We start from the raw sequence: 14,496 nt of genomic DNA on the forward strand, positions 1-14,496 counted from the left end.
ACAACCTGATTCCCCTGTGTCTACCCCAGCGCTTAGAACAGTGCTCTGCACATAGTAAGCGCTTAACAAATACCAACATTATTATTATTATTATTGCTTTGGATGCTGTGCTGGGAATTGTGCCAAATTGTGCTTTACAAGCACTAGTACAGTGCCCTGCACACAGTAAGTGCCCAATAAATACAATTGAATGAATTGAACACTGTCCTGACATTCACATCCAAAACAGCACTCCTATCATCTTCTCATCCAAACCTGTTCTCCCCATCTTTTCCATCACTGTAGACATCACCCCATCCTCCCCGTCTCACAAGTCAATAATCTCGGCATTGCTCATTGCTCATTTAATTCATCTCTCATTTAATCCACATATTCAAATCTGTCACCAAATCCTGTCACTTCTACCTTCACATCTCTAGAATCCACCCTTTCCTCTCCTTCTCTCAGTTACAATGCTCTACTCACAGTAAGTGCTCAATAAATACAAGTGATTGATCCTAACTGCTACTACGCTCATCCAAGCACTTATCATCCCGCCTTGACTCCCGCATTAGGCTCCTCACTGACCACCCCACCTCCCGTCTCATCCCTCTCCAGATCATACTTCACTCTGCTGCCTGGATCATTTTTCTAAAAAAAAGTTCAGTCCATGTCTCCCCACTACTCAAGAACCTCCAGTGACAAGGCATCCATTTCTGCATCAAAAACTCTTTCCCGTCGGCTTTAAGACATTTCATCATCTTACAACCCAGCCCACCCAGTTCGTTCCTCTATTCCCCTCTATTAGAGAAGCAGCAGGCTTCGTGGATAGAGCACAGGCCAGGGAGTCAGAAGGTCACGGATTCTAATCCCAGCTCTGCCACTGGTCTGCTGTATGACCTCGGAAAAGTCACATTACTCCTCTGGTCCTCAGTTCTCTCATCTGTAAAATGGGGATTGAGAGTGTGAGCCCCATGTGGGACATGGACTGTCTAACCTGACTAGCTTGTATCTGCCCCAGCACTTAGAATGGTGATTGACACACAGTAAGTGCTTAACAAATACCATCATTTATCATTACCTGTACTTCCATCTCATCTATCTTGTTGTCAGTCCTTGCCTTCATCCTTCCTTTGGTTTGGAACTCCCTCCACTTTCATATATGACAGACCAGCACTCTCTCTCTACCTTCAAAGGCTTATTAAAATCACTTCTCCTCCAAGAAGCCTTCCTGGACAAAGCCCTCATTTCCCCTACTCCCTCTTCCTCCTGCGCTGCCTACGCTCTTGGACCTGTACCCTTTAAGCACCTGATATTTAGGGCCCCAGCACTTATGTACATAGCTGTTAATTTATTCCAATGTCTGCCTCCCTCTCTAGACTATAAACTCCCTGTGAGTAGGTAATATGTCTACCAACTCTCTCAAGTGCTTACTCTCTAGACTGTAAGCCCGTGTGAGCAGGGAGTGTGTCTATTGTTCTATTGTACTCTCCCAAGGGCTTAGTACAGTGCTCTGCACACAGTAAGCATTCAATAAATACCATTCATTGATTTATTCATTTCTTGGTGCTGCCTTCCCTAATGTATTCCAAATAAAGCCATTTCTTCTTCTAAGGATCTGTTAGAACAACCCTCTTTTTCATTTAAAAAAAGCAACAACTTACCATTTCTCCTCAGAGGCCACTGAAGGAGCTTCATTGCCTTTAAGCAGTAATATGTCCAGCCTTGGCACTTTTGTCATTGTTTTTCCCAAGAAACAACTTTTTGGGCCTTCCCAAACATTAATTCCACCTCGCGGTCACCGTGATCCTTTTATTCTGCCTAGTTCCAGGATGCGTTGCCAGCAGATTCCATCACAATGAGCAGCAGCCTGGCGTAGTGGTTGGAGCACGGGCCTGCGAGTCAGGAGGAGAGGGGTTCTAATCCCGGCTCTGCCACGTGTCCGTTGGGTGACCTCAGGCAAGTCACTTCACTTCTCTGGGCCTCAGTTCCCTCATCTGAAAAATGGGGATTGAACTGTGAGCCCTGTGTGGGACAGGGACTGTGTCCTACCTATCAACTTTGTATCTACTTCTGTGCTTAGAACAGTGCTTGGCACATAGTAAGCACTTAACAGATACCATTATTATTATAATTATTCATCTGCTCACCACTCAACCGGGGGCACCGGCCCAGACCTGGGGATTTACCATTCAAGGAAATGCCGTTCCGAAAGGTGCCGGAGCCAGAGCACAGCACACAAGGTCTAGCAGGGGCCTGCCGTCTAGGATGGAGCACGTGACCTACCGCGGCATTCTAGCAGAGAATAATGCAATTGAGCAGGCAGCCATTCCAGTGCATGCTTGGCCCCCGCGGCCCTTGATCTTTTTCCTGGAAGCCTGGGCCAGCTCTGAGCACCTGGGGCTTTCCTGGATCAGACTGGTTCCCCGACCCGGAGGCTCCCTAGAGGGCCGACTAAGGTCAGATCCCCTCTAGGAGCTTGGTCTGAACCAGGCGGTAGGGGTGAGCCTGAAGGCAGGCGGGCAACGGAGCGGAGCCACGATAGGTTCCCCGGCCTAGCGGCGTAATGACAGACCACCTCCGACACCTCCTTGGGCATGCAGTGGCCTTCTGCCAACATGGATTCAATCATGTTTCAATCGTATCTATTGAGCACTTACTGTGTGCAAAGCACTGTACTAAGCTCTTGGATCACCCCAAAACCCTCTCTCCCTCACGAGGAGACACGGGCAGGAAGGAAGAAGGGAGGAAAAGTCTCTAAATAGACTTACACTGTGGGTTTTTCTGAGGAAATTGCACACATCTACTCAGGATTTTTTTCCAAGTGGCAAGATTAAAATAGAAAACACACACTCGCTCTCTCTCTCTCTCCCCTAAGTAAAAACTCCCGCAACATACCCAAAAAACCTACCTTCATTTGCAAATCATAACACGAAATAGCGGGCAACTTCAGGAAGTATGAAAAATCAAAGTTACACTTAAGGAGCTACACTTAAAGAGCAATATATGGCTTTGAGAAATGCTATCCCAAAACCATTTTATAGGACTTCAGAACTATGACATTCACTAAAATTCTCTCAGAATTTCTTTGGGCGAGTACCTAAAGGATATGTCATAACCATCAATCACCTATGTTCCCAAGTAGAAAAGTTGTATGGGAAAAAGGTAAGAGTTTGCTTAGGAATTAATTTCAGTGAAAGAGTGTTGAAAAAGAAGTGGAAAAGTGTTTCCACGTGTTTCTGTTGAGAAGCTAAATAAAAAAGCACTCCCACCACATCATATGTTATTACAAAATGGAAATCAAAAAATGCTGGAAAATTTGTGTGTCTTTACATTCAGTTGTATTCAATAGTATTTATTGAGCGCTTACTATGTGCAGAGCACTGTACTAGGCGCTTGGAATGAACAAGTCGGAAACAGATAGAGACAGTCCCTGCCGTTTGACGGGCGCACGGTCTAATCGGGGGAGACGGGCAGACGAGAACAATGGCAATAAAAGAACAATGGCAATAAGTTGTCTGAACAATCCCTGCCAAATGACTGAAGTCATTACTTAATGACAATATCGGTCCATCAGTGGTATGTGGGCAAGTCACTTAACTTCTCTGGGCCTCAGTTACCTCATCTGTAAAATGGGGATGAAGACTGTGAGCCCCATGAGGGACAACCTGATCACCTTGTATCCCCCCCAGCGCTTAGAACAGTGCTTTGCACATAATAAGCGCTTAACAAGTACCAACATTAATATTATTTACTGAGTGCCTACTGTGTACAGAGCTCTGTATTAACAGTCTGGGAGAGTACAATTTAACAGAGTTGGTAGACCCGCTCCCTGCCTACCAGGAGAGAAGCTCTTTCTCTAGGAGGGAAGAGGTAAATAGGGAAGCAAAACAACAGGGGAGAGACTATAAAATGCACAGTCCATAAATGGTCAGTTTCAAAGTTCTAAATTTTATTACTCATAGGCATATTTGGTGGGAATACTACCTAGACGTTACAAATGACGTGGGAGAAGCAATGATATTGGCAGAAGGGATTTTGGCACTGACTGTGGAATAAATAACAAGGAAATGTTTTAGTGATTTTCCAGACCGCCACAGAAAGACTATGGTCAGACCCCAGACGCTCCGGGCTCTTCCTCCAACCCCCAGATCAGAACCACCCCCGTCCCCGTTCCCCAACTGCAGTCTGTGATTGGGTCAGCCCAAGTCCCCGTCCGATCACAATTACAAGTCTATCTTTGAGAAAATGATGGCTTCTTGACCTAATCTGCACATATATAAGCAGATACATTCTGATACAGTCTGCGAGAATAACGAAACACCTATTAGCTGAGAGTCATTTTCAGGTCATATTGGCATTTTCCTGTGCAGAAGTTAAACACTTGTGCCGCATTAGACATTGCGCTGTTTGGAAACTAACACGGTACACCTTCCATATAAGAAAATTTCGTATTTGTAATCTCTTTGCCAACTCTACGTCCGAGTTGTACGTGTTTTTTTCTTATCGATGATCTTTTACAAGGGCAGTCGTTCAAGTGAGAATTTCTGTATGAGAAATGGTTCCGAGAAATATTCAGATTGTCTAAAAAAAACAGGGCTTTCCACTACTCTGAGGTACTGAAACTACACAGCTGTTGGGTACTAGGAGAAAACAGTAGTCATTTTATACACTTCATGTGCACTAGCCCAAATGTAAATGGGGGAATGGCAGGAAATATTAAAATGTGTGTTTATTACGGAAACTAAAAATATACACAATTCTCCATGGCACTGTCACGTAGGAAATAGTCTGGAGATGACTGTGTTTCAGTTCGACACAAAACCATGTTCTTTATTCAACGTATACATGCTTTTTAAAAAAATAGCCTTTAGCATTTCTATTCCATACCTTCAGCAGGAGTGGTTTATGTTTTGCAAAATTGGAATATGTGAGGAAATAAGGGAAGATCACGGCTTCAATTTGGGGTACTTTTGTCTCAGAAGTTATAAACGAAGTGGAAATGATATTCTCTTTATCAGTGATGCAAATCAACATTGGGACACGATTTTAGCTTATGTAAAATCTGTGTGGAAAGTTCCTACACGTTTTAAAAACATGAAACCTGAGTCATAGTGAAAAAAACAACAAAACCTAGCAGTATAAACTAAAAAATAAAATCCCTTCACTGTTAGAACTGAACAGTTTTGAAATTCTACCACAGAACATCAAGTCGATAAGGGATGATGTGGCTTGAAAACAAAGTACTTGGATGCACACTGCAAACCTGAATATCTTCAGCAAAATAAAATACATAGCAGAATCTACACAACAGTAAAAAGCATCGCAAATCGATGCACCTGGATTCTTTTCATCATCAAAGTCCAAAACGTAATTCTCCCCGCACGGCCACCGCCCTGCCAAGCCGCAAGGAAGACCCTTGCCCTGAGCGGCAACCCCCAGGGCTAGCAGGGCCACGAAGATCTGCATTCGTTTCTACACACAGGCCCACAGAAGAAAAAAAAAAGTTCTGGCCACTTTGGTAACTGAAGTCACTTTTTTTTTTTTAAAGTTGTAGGTACCTCATGGAAAATAAGAGCTCTGTATTCAAGCAAGGCAGCATTAGGATTAAGGATCCGTACACCCACGAAGGCATTTAAGGATTGCGCGCCTTGGTAGACGCTATTCGATCTTCAAATCGAGTTTTATATTCCATGTGGTGAAAGTGCATAGGAGTGGGAGACTGCTGGGCTGCAAGAATCCGCTCACAGTATTAAGGCCTTTCGACGTTACGTGACGTGTGTCAGTCTAGAGTCTGCACAGTGAGAGCCGGGTCCGGGGTTCCCGGCAATGGCACGGGCTCCGCTGGAGCCTCCGCGGTGCTTTTACTCTTCAAACAGTCGTTCCTCCTCTTCATCCGCTTCCTCGATCACCTGAATCTCGTCGGCTTGAGATAAGGACGAAGTCTCCACCTGCAGTTTATTCCCATCGGCTTTACACTTTTCTTCCTCCTCGATCACCTTCTTCCAGAACTTATGGTTTTCCGTCAGGTGGTGCATTAGCTGGCAAAATATTCGCCGCCTACCTTTTCTTCTTTTTAGCTCTGTATTAAGAAAAATAACAGTAATAATAATAACAATAATGATAACAATAAATGATAGTACCCGTTAAGCACTCGTAAGCCGTCAAGAGCTGCATTAAGCACCGGACTAATCAGATCGGACACAGACTCTGTCTACACAGGGCTCACAATCTAAGAGATGGTGAGAACGGGTGTCTCAGCCCCATGCAGATGAGGAAACTGAGGCCCAGAGAAGTGAAGTGACTGGGCCAAGGCAGAGCAGGGAGTAGAACCCGGGGTCTTCTGACTCTCAGGCCCTGACTCTTTCCTCTAGGCCATGCTGCTTCTGGACAGGCATGTCTGGGGGTTTCGCTGCCCCGGCCAGCTCAGAGGGACCCCCCTCCAAAGGCTTTTCCCAAAGTGCTGCAGGTCTCCGAGAGCTGCCCTGTCCAGTATGCTCTATCTGGAGCTGGGGGAAGAGGGCTTTGGAATGGGAGGAGGTGAGTTACGGTGGGGTGCCGTATGTGCTTTCGGAGGGGTCGTCGGGCATTTTTTCCAGATTTTCCAGAGAAAAGGATACTTTTAGCAGCCTGTGGCTGATCAATCTATTTGGGCTTTGCAAAGCTCCACCCAAAATCTCACACTTTTTTTTCTTTTTAAGCCGCCTGGAAGCTTCTCAGGGGGTAATGGAAGCAAGGAAGCAGTGTGCAAGGGTTTTTAAGAGCTATCTACACAGCTAGGTTTTTGCGGGAAAAATCCACCTCAAGTGGATTGATTCTTCTGACAACTTTAACCTTCATTTTCAAAATGGAAATCCAGAGGAATAGCTAGAAGACCAGCCAACCATGAATAAATGTTTCTGATTAATTAGACATGGCTATTACTGTTTTTTACTTTGTTCCTAATAGTAATAACGATAATAATAATAATTGTGGTATTCATTCAGTGCTTACTTTGAGCCAAGCGCTGGGGCGGATACAAGCAAATCGGATTGGACAAAGTCCCTGTTCCATATAAGGCTAACAGTCTTAATCCCCATTTGACAGCCGAAGTAACTGAGGCACAGAGAAAGTAAGTGACTTGCCCAAAGTCACACAGCAGACAAGTGGCAGAGCTGGGATCAGAGATTCAGACTTGAGATTCAGACTCTAAAAAGTTAAAATGTTTCAGTACTGGACACTAGTTAACAAGCCCTATATTAGTCAACCAGAACCCAAAATAAATTCACACCTAGTCTGGAAACCCCAACCAGAAGGATCCAAAAAGAAGCACCCAGGGTTCTCATAGTTTCAAACAATAATTTCTGTATTCAAAGATGTGCTTATGGCCTTACTTGGATTTAGATTGTCTTCCATTTCTTCATCTTCTGTATCCAACTCTTCACCCTCCTCTTCTTCCTCCTCCTCCTCCTCCTCCTCTTCATCATCACCACTTTCAGTGTCATCATCTTCTTCATCCACCCACTGGCCAGGAAGCAATCCAGCGGCATCATAAGAATTGCACAGGGGACCCACTATGTGAGTAATAAAAGACTCCTGGAGTTTTGCCAGTTGAGGAGAAGAACGATCCATGAAGGGACTGATGGGCAAACCAAGATTTGCTTCTTCATCCCCCTGCACATTTTAAAAACAACAGAAGGTAATTTTTAAATGTCACCAAGACGAGTACCTGTTTTTTGCTCACATGTTTAATTACAAGCTCTGCTCCTGAAGCCAAGTCTTTTATAACATTTTGGTTACAGGCCTTTCTGTTGACACTAGGTTGTGAGCCCTTTGTGGGGTGGGGTCTCTGTCCAATCCAGTTATCTTGGATCTACCCCAGTGCTTAGAACAGTGCTTAGTATATGGAGAGCACTTAAGAAATATCATCACTCCAACTAGATTTACAGGATTGATTCTGACAGGAAGGGATTCAGGAGTCTAAATGAAATTGACTTTAATACCTGTACATTGTTAAACAAAGAATATATGCTCCAGCAGTTCAGGGCAAGCATAATATTTTATGTTCATTAACAACAATTAAGACAGAAATGCTATTCCCCCAATTGTGCTGACACACTGGTTCCCACTCGATTGTTTTGACAAATTTCAGGCTATACAACATCACTGCAGTTACATCAAATGTAAATGTCAAGGTTGGGTTTTTCCAATTGGCCAATTTCTCTCTCTGGTGGCCTCCTGTCACCAGAGGAATTCTATTTCCTATTTTGGCATTATTATTTTGAAAGGACCAAATGAAGAGAGGAGATGCAAAGGGGAGAGGGGGACGTAAGCTCCCTGAGCTCAGGGATCATGTCTACCGACTCTACCGTATTGTATTCTCTTAGAACAACGCTCTGTACATAATAAATGCTCAACAAATACCATCGATTTGACTGACGGAGAAACAGATCATGAAGTGGAGTTGAAAGGGAAAGAGGAGAGAAGAGACAATGCAGGAGCAGGGGGATATCACAGTGGAGGGAGAGGGAGTTCAATGTCAGGAAAAAGAAAGATCATAGGCAGAAACCCAAGCAAGGATCAGAGAGAGACATTTGAGAACATAAGACTGGACTAAGACCCCCAAATGGGGAAAGAAGCTGAACTTGAATCTTCTTCTGCCAAGAGGGGTGAGTGAGATCAAATTTCCAAAGATGAGGCATTAAAATGAAAATCCTCCTACTTACACTTGAGCCTCACATGAGACAGGGACTGCGTCCAATCTGATTATCTTGTATCTACCCCGGCATTTAGTACAATGCTTGGCACATAGTAAAAGCTTAACAAGCACCATTAGAAAAAAAAACAACCCAAAACAAAAAGGTATTTGAAAGCTTCCTTGCTCCTGTAGTCCAGTGAATAGTGGCACAAAAGGAAGTGAGGTGAAAGGGGGCAAGGTGATGAAGAGCTCTGAAGCCAATAGTGAGGAGTTTTTGCTTGATAAGGAGGCTGATAGGCAACTACTGGAGATTTTTGAGGAGGGGGATGACATGCCTAGAATGTTTCTATAGAAAGATAATCCAGGCAGCGGAATGAAGTATGGATTGTACTGGGGAGAGACAGCAGGTCGGGAGGACAGAAGGGAGGCTGATGCAGTCATCCGGTCAGGATGGGATGAGTGACTGTACTAACTTGGTAGCGGATTGGATGGAGACGAAAGGGCGAACCTTGGCGGTGTTGTGAAGGTGAGACCGGCAGGCTTTGGTGACAGATTGGATATGTGGGGTGAATGACAGAGAGGAGTCAAGGATGACACCAAAGATGCAGGCTTGTATGTTGTCCCACTGCTACTCTCCCAAGCACTTAGTACGGTGCGGTGCACACAATAAGTGCTCAATAAATATGGCTGAACGAATGACAATGAATGAATATCTGATCTGAAGGACCTGGCTACTGCTTCTGCATCAGAGCTAATGATTCTGCCTGTGAATTGAAGAGACCCTCAGTGGAGATTCTCTGGAAGCAGCTTGGCTCAGTGGAAAGAGCCCGAGCTGGGGAGTCAGAGGTCATGGGTTTGAATTCCAGCTCCGCCATTTGTCAGCTGTGTGACTGTGGGCAAGTCACTTAACTTCTCTGGGCCTAACTTCCCTCATCTGTAAAATGGGGTTTAACTGTGAGCCTCACGTGGGACAACTTGATCACCCTGTATCTACCGCAGCGCTTAGAACAGTGCTCTGCACATAGTAAGCGCTTAACAAATACCAGCATTATTATTATTACTAGATCACAGGGGCTGGGGGACAGATTCATAAGATGATGCAGGAGTGGAAAGGCCCAGTCCCATCTCCCTCCTCCTGACAGAGAAACACTCAAACCACCCTAGCCAGACACAAGTCCAACTTGGTCTCATCTGGGCCGGTAGAGGGAAAAGGAGGAAAGGAAAGCCGTCCTTCTCCCGGACCCTTCTGGCTCCCGCGTTGGCTGGGCAAGAATCCCCCGTTGAGCACTCTCCAACTTACCTGCTCGTAAAATTCGTTGACAATGCCTTCGGTCCATTTCAGATGCAGATCTCGAACTTTGGCTGGACCGTTGATATCGGCTAATTTAATGCACACCTGGCAGACTAAGAGGCGGTCGTTCTCATTACTCCATTCTATACCGGAACTATTGACGTCATTCGCCTGTTTCGGGGGGAAAAAAGGATTTTCGATCAGCCGACCTTGAACACCTGCAGGTCACTGCCTCTACACTCGGGGATTTCACTGCAGATCATCTCTCTGTGGTGGTCTCAGGGGGCTGGTGGGTGACCCCCTCAAGAGCCAGCCAGAGCCAGGGCATTTCGCAGAGTGGAGAAACCAACCCGACCTGGACTGCCTTGCCCTGAGGCAGGCCTGCGGGTCACGGCCAGGCTCCACTACGCAGCTCGGACCAGCTGCCTTGCCAGGGAGCACAGTGTACAGTGTAGAAGAGGGCAAGCGTTTAGTACAGTGTTCCGCAAGAGGTCAATACATAAAGCAGTAAGGCCTCGTAAGAAGCAGCGAGGCCTACTGGAAACAGCCCAGGCCTGGGAGAACCTGAGGTCTAATCCAGGCTTTGACACTTGTCCGCCCTGCAACCTTGGACAAGTCGCTTCACTTCTCTGGGCTTCGGGTACCACATCTGTACAATGGGGATTAAGACTGGGAGTCCCATATGGGACATGGACTGCGTCCAACTTTATTAGTTTGTATCTAGCCTAGCACTTAGTTCAGTCCCTGGAACATAATAAGAGCTTAATAAATGCCATTAAAATAAATAAATAAATACCACTGATTGATTGAAACAGAAAGCACTTATTGTTCTGGGATCCTCCTCCTCTAAGATTGTAAGCTCACTGTGGGCAGGAATGTGTCTGTTCATTGTTGTGCTGTAGTTCCCAAGTGCAAAGGAAAGTGCTCGGCACACAGTAAGTGCTCAATAAATTCCGTTGAATAAATGAATGAAACACATACTGGCTTCGGGTGATGGGTAGAAGTTCATCACCTCTCCACAATAATAATAATAATAATAATAATAATAATGGTATTTGTTAAGCGCTTACTATGTGTCAGGCACTGTACTAAGTGCTGGTGCTGGGTGTCCTCAGATGCATCCTCCCCTGCACCCCGCTGAATCGTCATTTAAAGATCTGGACCCAACTCAAGAGGCAATTCAATCCTTTTTTTTTTTTTTTAAACTCCTGTAGGGGTTTTAAATATAATGATCCAAAACCACCCTAAAGGAAAGGACGATTTAAAACAAAGGAATTCTAACAATAAACCAAGTTTCACCTGTGGCCACACCCAACCCTCCAGGACTATTAGATTCCATCCACTCTAAGCGCAGACATGATCGTGCATGACAAACCTTAGCGTTGAATTCCGCCAGGAAATCGAAATGCTTTTTGAGGTCTGTCGCGAGGATTGCTTCAATGACTAGGAAACGAAAACGTTTGAATTCCACGTGCTCCAAGTTAGATAAGAAGTTGTATTCTGGGCGAGAGAGGAAGAGATTCCACGCTGATGCAGCATGGTGATTTTCCAGGACGGAGCGATCGTTGTAAAGAACGGCCTACAGAGGATCGGAAAACCAAGTTATTAGCTGTTTTAAAGACACTTATGTCAACTGATCGACAAATGTCAGTCAGTGGTATTTACTGAGAGCTTACTATGTGCAGAGCACTATACTAAGCACTTGGGAAAGTACAACAGAATTAGCAGACACGTTCCCTGCCCGTAACAAATTTACAATCTAGAGGGGGAGTCAGACGTTGAAATGAATAAATAATCTGTAATATATAATTTAAAAATATATACGCAAGTGCTGGGAGGTTGGAGGTGGGTGAATATCAAATGGGCAAAGGTTACAGATTCAGGTGCATAGACAATGAGGAAGGGACAGTGAGCCGGGGAAAAGAAAGCTTATTTGAGGAAGGCCTCTTGGAGAAGATGTGTCCTCAACCATGTTTTGAAGGTGGACAGAGTGGTGGTCTGGCATATATGAAGGGGGAGGGAGTGGGAGGACTTCGAGGAGGATGTGGGAAAGGGTCGGCCGTGAGATAGATGAGAAAAGGGCACCGTGAATAAGCTGGCCCTTAGGGAGCGGAATGTGTGGGCTGGGCTGTAATAGGAGATTAGTGAGATGAGGTATTAACAGTGGAGTCTATTGAGTGCTTACTGTGTGTAGAGCACTGTACTAAGCGGTTGGGAGGGTATTCAGTACAATAGAGTTGCAGCTCAAACTGAACCTGAGGTGGGTGGAAGAGACTAATGCCTGTCTACTTGTTTTGTTGTCAGTCTCCCTCATTCTAGGCTGTGAGCGCGTTGTTGGGTAGGGATTGCCTCTATCTGTTGACAAATTGTACTTTCCAAGTGCTTAGGACAGTGCTCTGCACAGAGAAAGCGCTCAATAAATACGATTGATTGAATGAATGTTTAGTGCCTGTTTTTCAGTCAGCAAATATTTACTGGGCACCATCGGGGCTCAGAGCAACATTAGAGGGTCTTTTCCAACAGATTCTGAACATTTAATTGAGCAGCTCAATTAGGTATCCAAAGACCAGAAGAAAACTAAAAGGAACTTCAGACCAATAAGCCTTGTGCTTCCAATGAAGAGAAGAAGCATGCTCTAGATTACTGGAACCCTGGTTTGGGTTTTTAGAAAGTTGGCAGGCACTGACAACCTCTGGCAAGACTCACCAGATAGTGGAATATCAAGATATTCTGGCTGGCTTTTTTTTTTTAATGGTATTGGTAAAATGCCTACTATGTGTCAAGCACTGTTTTAAGAGCTGGGGTAGACACCAGTTAATCAGATTGGACACAGTCCCTGTCCCACATGGGGCTCACAATCTAAGTATGCTGGAGAACTGGTATTCTGCTACAAAGCAAGCAGAAATAGAACATGTGCAAAAATTCATGTACATACTACTAGGTTCCCAACTATGTAATGGAGTCAGGGTCCTGACACTATTTTTGCTGCAATGGAAGTGGTAAAGCATGAAAAAGTTTTTAATGCTGGTAAATTACTTGGCCACTGGACTTTCAATGACTTTTTATTTTCTAATGATTTTAAAGACCTGCAAGATCTGGGGTTCTGTGCAAATAAAGGTGCTGTCAACCAGAACATAGAGATGACATGTGTGTTCACATCATTCCCAAAGAAGCCTAATTCAAATGCTCTTTCAAGCAGATGTGAATTAAGTTTTTAGTGAATAGACTTTCTGGGTGCAAAGCCTAAAAGATTCCATGTATTTTAAATGCCCTCTCCTTCACTGATAATCCTCCCTAGCTTTCTCTCTCCCGAACCCCATCCCGTTACTTAACCTCCTACAGTTGCTATCTCCCATTAGGTTGCCACATAACTGGAATTTGCCCAGTCATATGGGGGAAAAGCACAGCCTTGGAATGAACTCTATCTTGGAAGTTAAGGCCTCACGGAATCAGAGACGGGAGGAAACAATCAGACTTCTCTTTATCACCAGCAGAGTGGCCGTCCAAGGTGTTTTCCCTGAACCTTCTCTGTTTGATGCATCCAAACAAAGCTTGCGGTTTTAGTCTCATCCCACCCCTGATTTTTTAAAAATGGAAATCACTCCCCTCTCCATTACCCCTATCACCCTTCACTGCCCTTCCAAAAACAAATGCAACAGCTCGCCCTTCTCTTGGTTGGGAATATTTTACTTTAGAAAAGGTTACGCCTCAGTCGGCTCGTAAGATATTTCAAATCAAGTGCAAGCTACAATAATTATAGCCAGAGGTTCCGTTTTTCAAAACAATCTCCCTGTTTCATAAACTACCTAGCATTTGGAGAGTTACATCTGTTGAAGAATGAGATGACTGCCCTAGTTCCCTAGAAATATCGGACAACATGACGTTCAATGCTATCATCCCGGAAAGAACAAAGAGGGGCTCTCTGAGCTGCCGTGTGACTCTCACAATCAAGGGGCAATACTGACAGGGTTTCAGTTTCTAAATGATCCCTTCTTCGAGCAGTCTAATACATCTCTTACCTGAGGTGCATTGGTAGCCACAAGAAATGCATTTGTCCGCCCTGGATGGTCATAATCATGCATGGCAGCTGCTACGTAGAGGGCCATCAACTCCAAGGCAGGAATGTTTGATGCTAGGCAGCCATAATTGTCATCCAATATAGGACAACTCTTTGAGGAAATATAAGCAACCCGACCAGGGGTAATTCCACTATCAGAATCTGGGGGAAAATATGCAGAAGAAGATATCATCAATAATCAAGACTATGCTAAATTACGCAGAAGCAGCACGGCACAGTGGGTACAGCACCGGCCTGGGAGCCAGAAGGTAATGGGTTCTAATCCCTGCTACGCCACTTATCTGCTGTGTGAACTTGGCCAAGTCACTTTATTTCTCTGTGACTCGGTTACCTCATCTGTAAAATGGATATTGAAACTGGGACATGTGGGACAGGGACTGTGTTCAACCACATTTGCTTGCATCTACCCTAGTGTTTAGTATGGTGCCTGGCCCACAATAAACTCTTAACGAATACCAAAATTAATATTAA

The 14,496-nt window shown here is 44.7% G+C and overlaps 1 protein-coding gene across 3 annotated transcripts in view; it reads right to left on the reverse strand.

Annotated features, from left to right (window-relative positions):
• Positions 1–3,910: 3,910 nt before the first annotated feature.
• PDE3B (phosphodiesterase 3B) overlaps positions 3,911–14,496 on the reverse strand; it is a 166,888-nt gene continuing 156,302 nt past the window's right edge. For all 3 annotated transcript variants that reach the window (XM_029061597.1, XM_029061598.1, XM_029061596.2), the window contains 5 exons: positions 13,967–14,166; positions 11,323–11,526; positions 9,957–10,118; positions 7,353–7,632; positions 3,911–6,061 (listed from right to left, as the gene is read on the reverse strand). In XM_029061597.1, the coding sequence (XP_028917430.1) occupies positions 5,844–6,061; positions 7,353–7,632; positions 9,957–10,118; positions 11,323–11,526; positions 13,967–14,166 (1,064 nt within the window). In that variant the 3' untranslated portion in view covers positions 3,911–5,843. The remainder of the gene's footprint in view (positions 6,062–7,352; positions 7,633–9,956; positions 10,119–11,322; positions 11,527–13,966; positions 14,167–14,496) is intronic.

The sequence above is a fragment of the Ornithorhynchus anatinus genome, chromosome 3, assembly GCF_004115215.2.
Source record: "Ornithorhynchus anatinus isolate Pmale09 chromosome 3, mOrnAna1.pri.v4, whole genome shotgun sequence".
Classification (NCBI taxonomy): Eukaryota; Metazoa; Chordata; class Mammalia; order Monotremata; family Ornithorhynchidae; genus Ornithorhynchus; species Ornithorhynchus anatinus.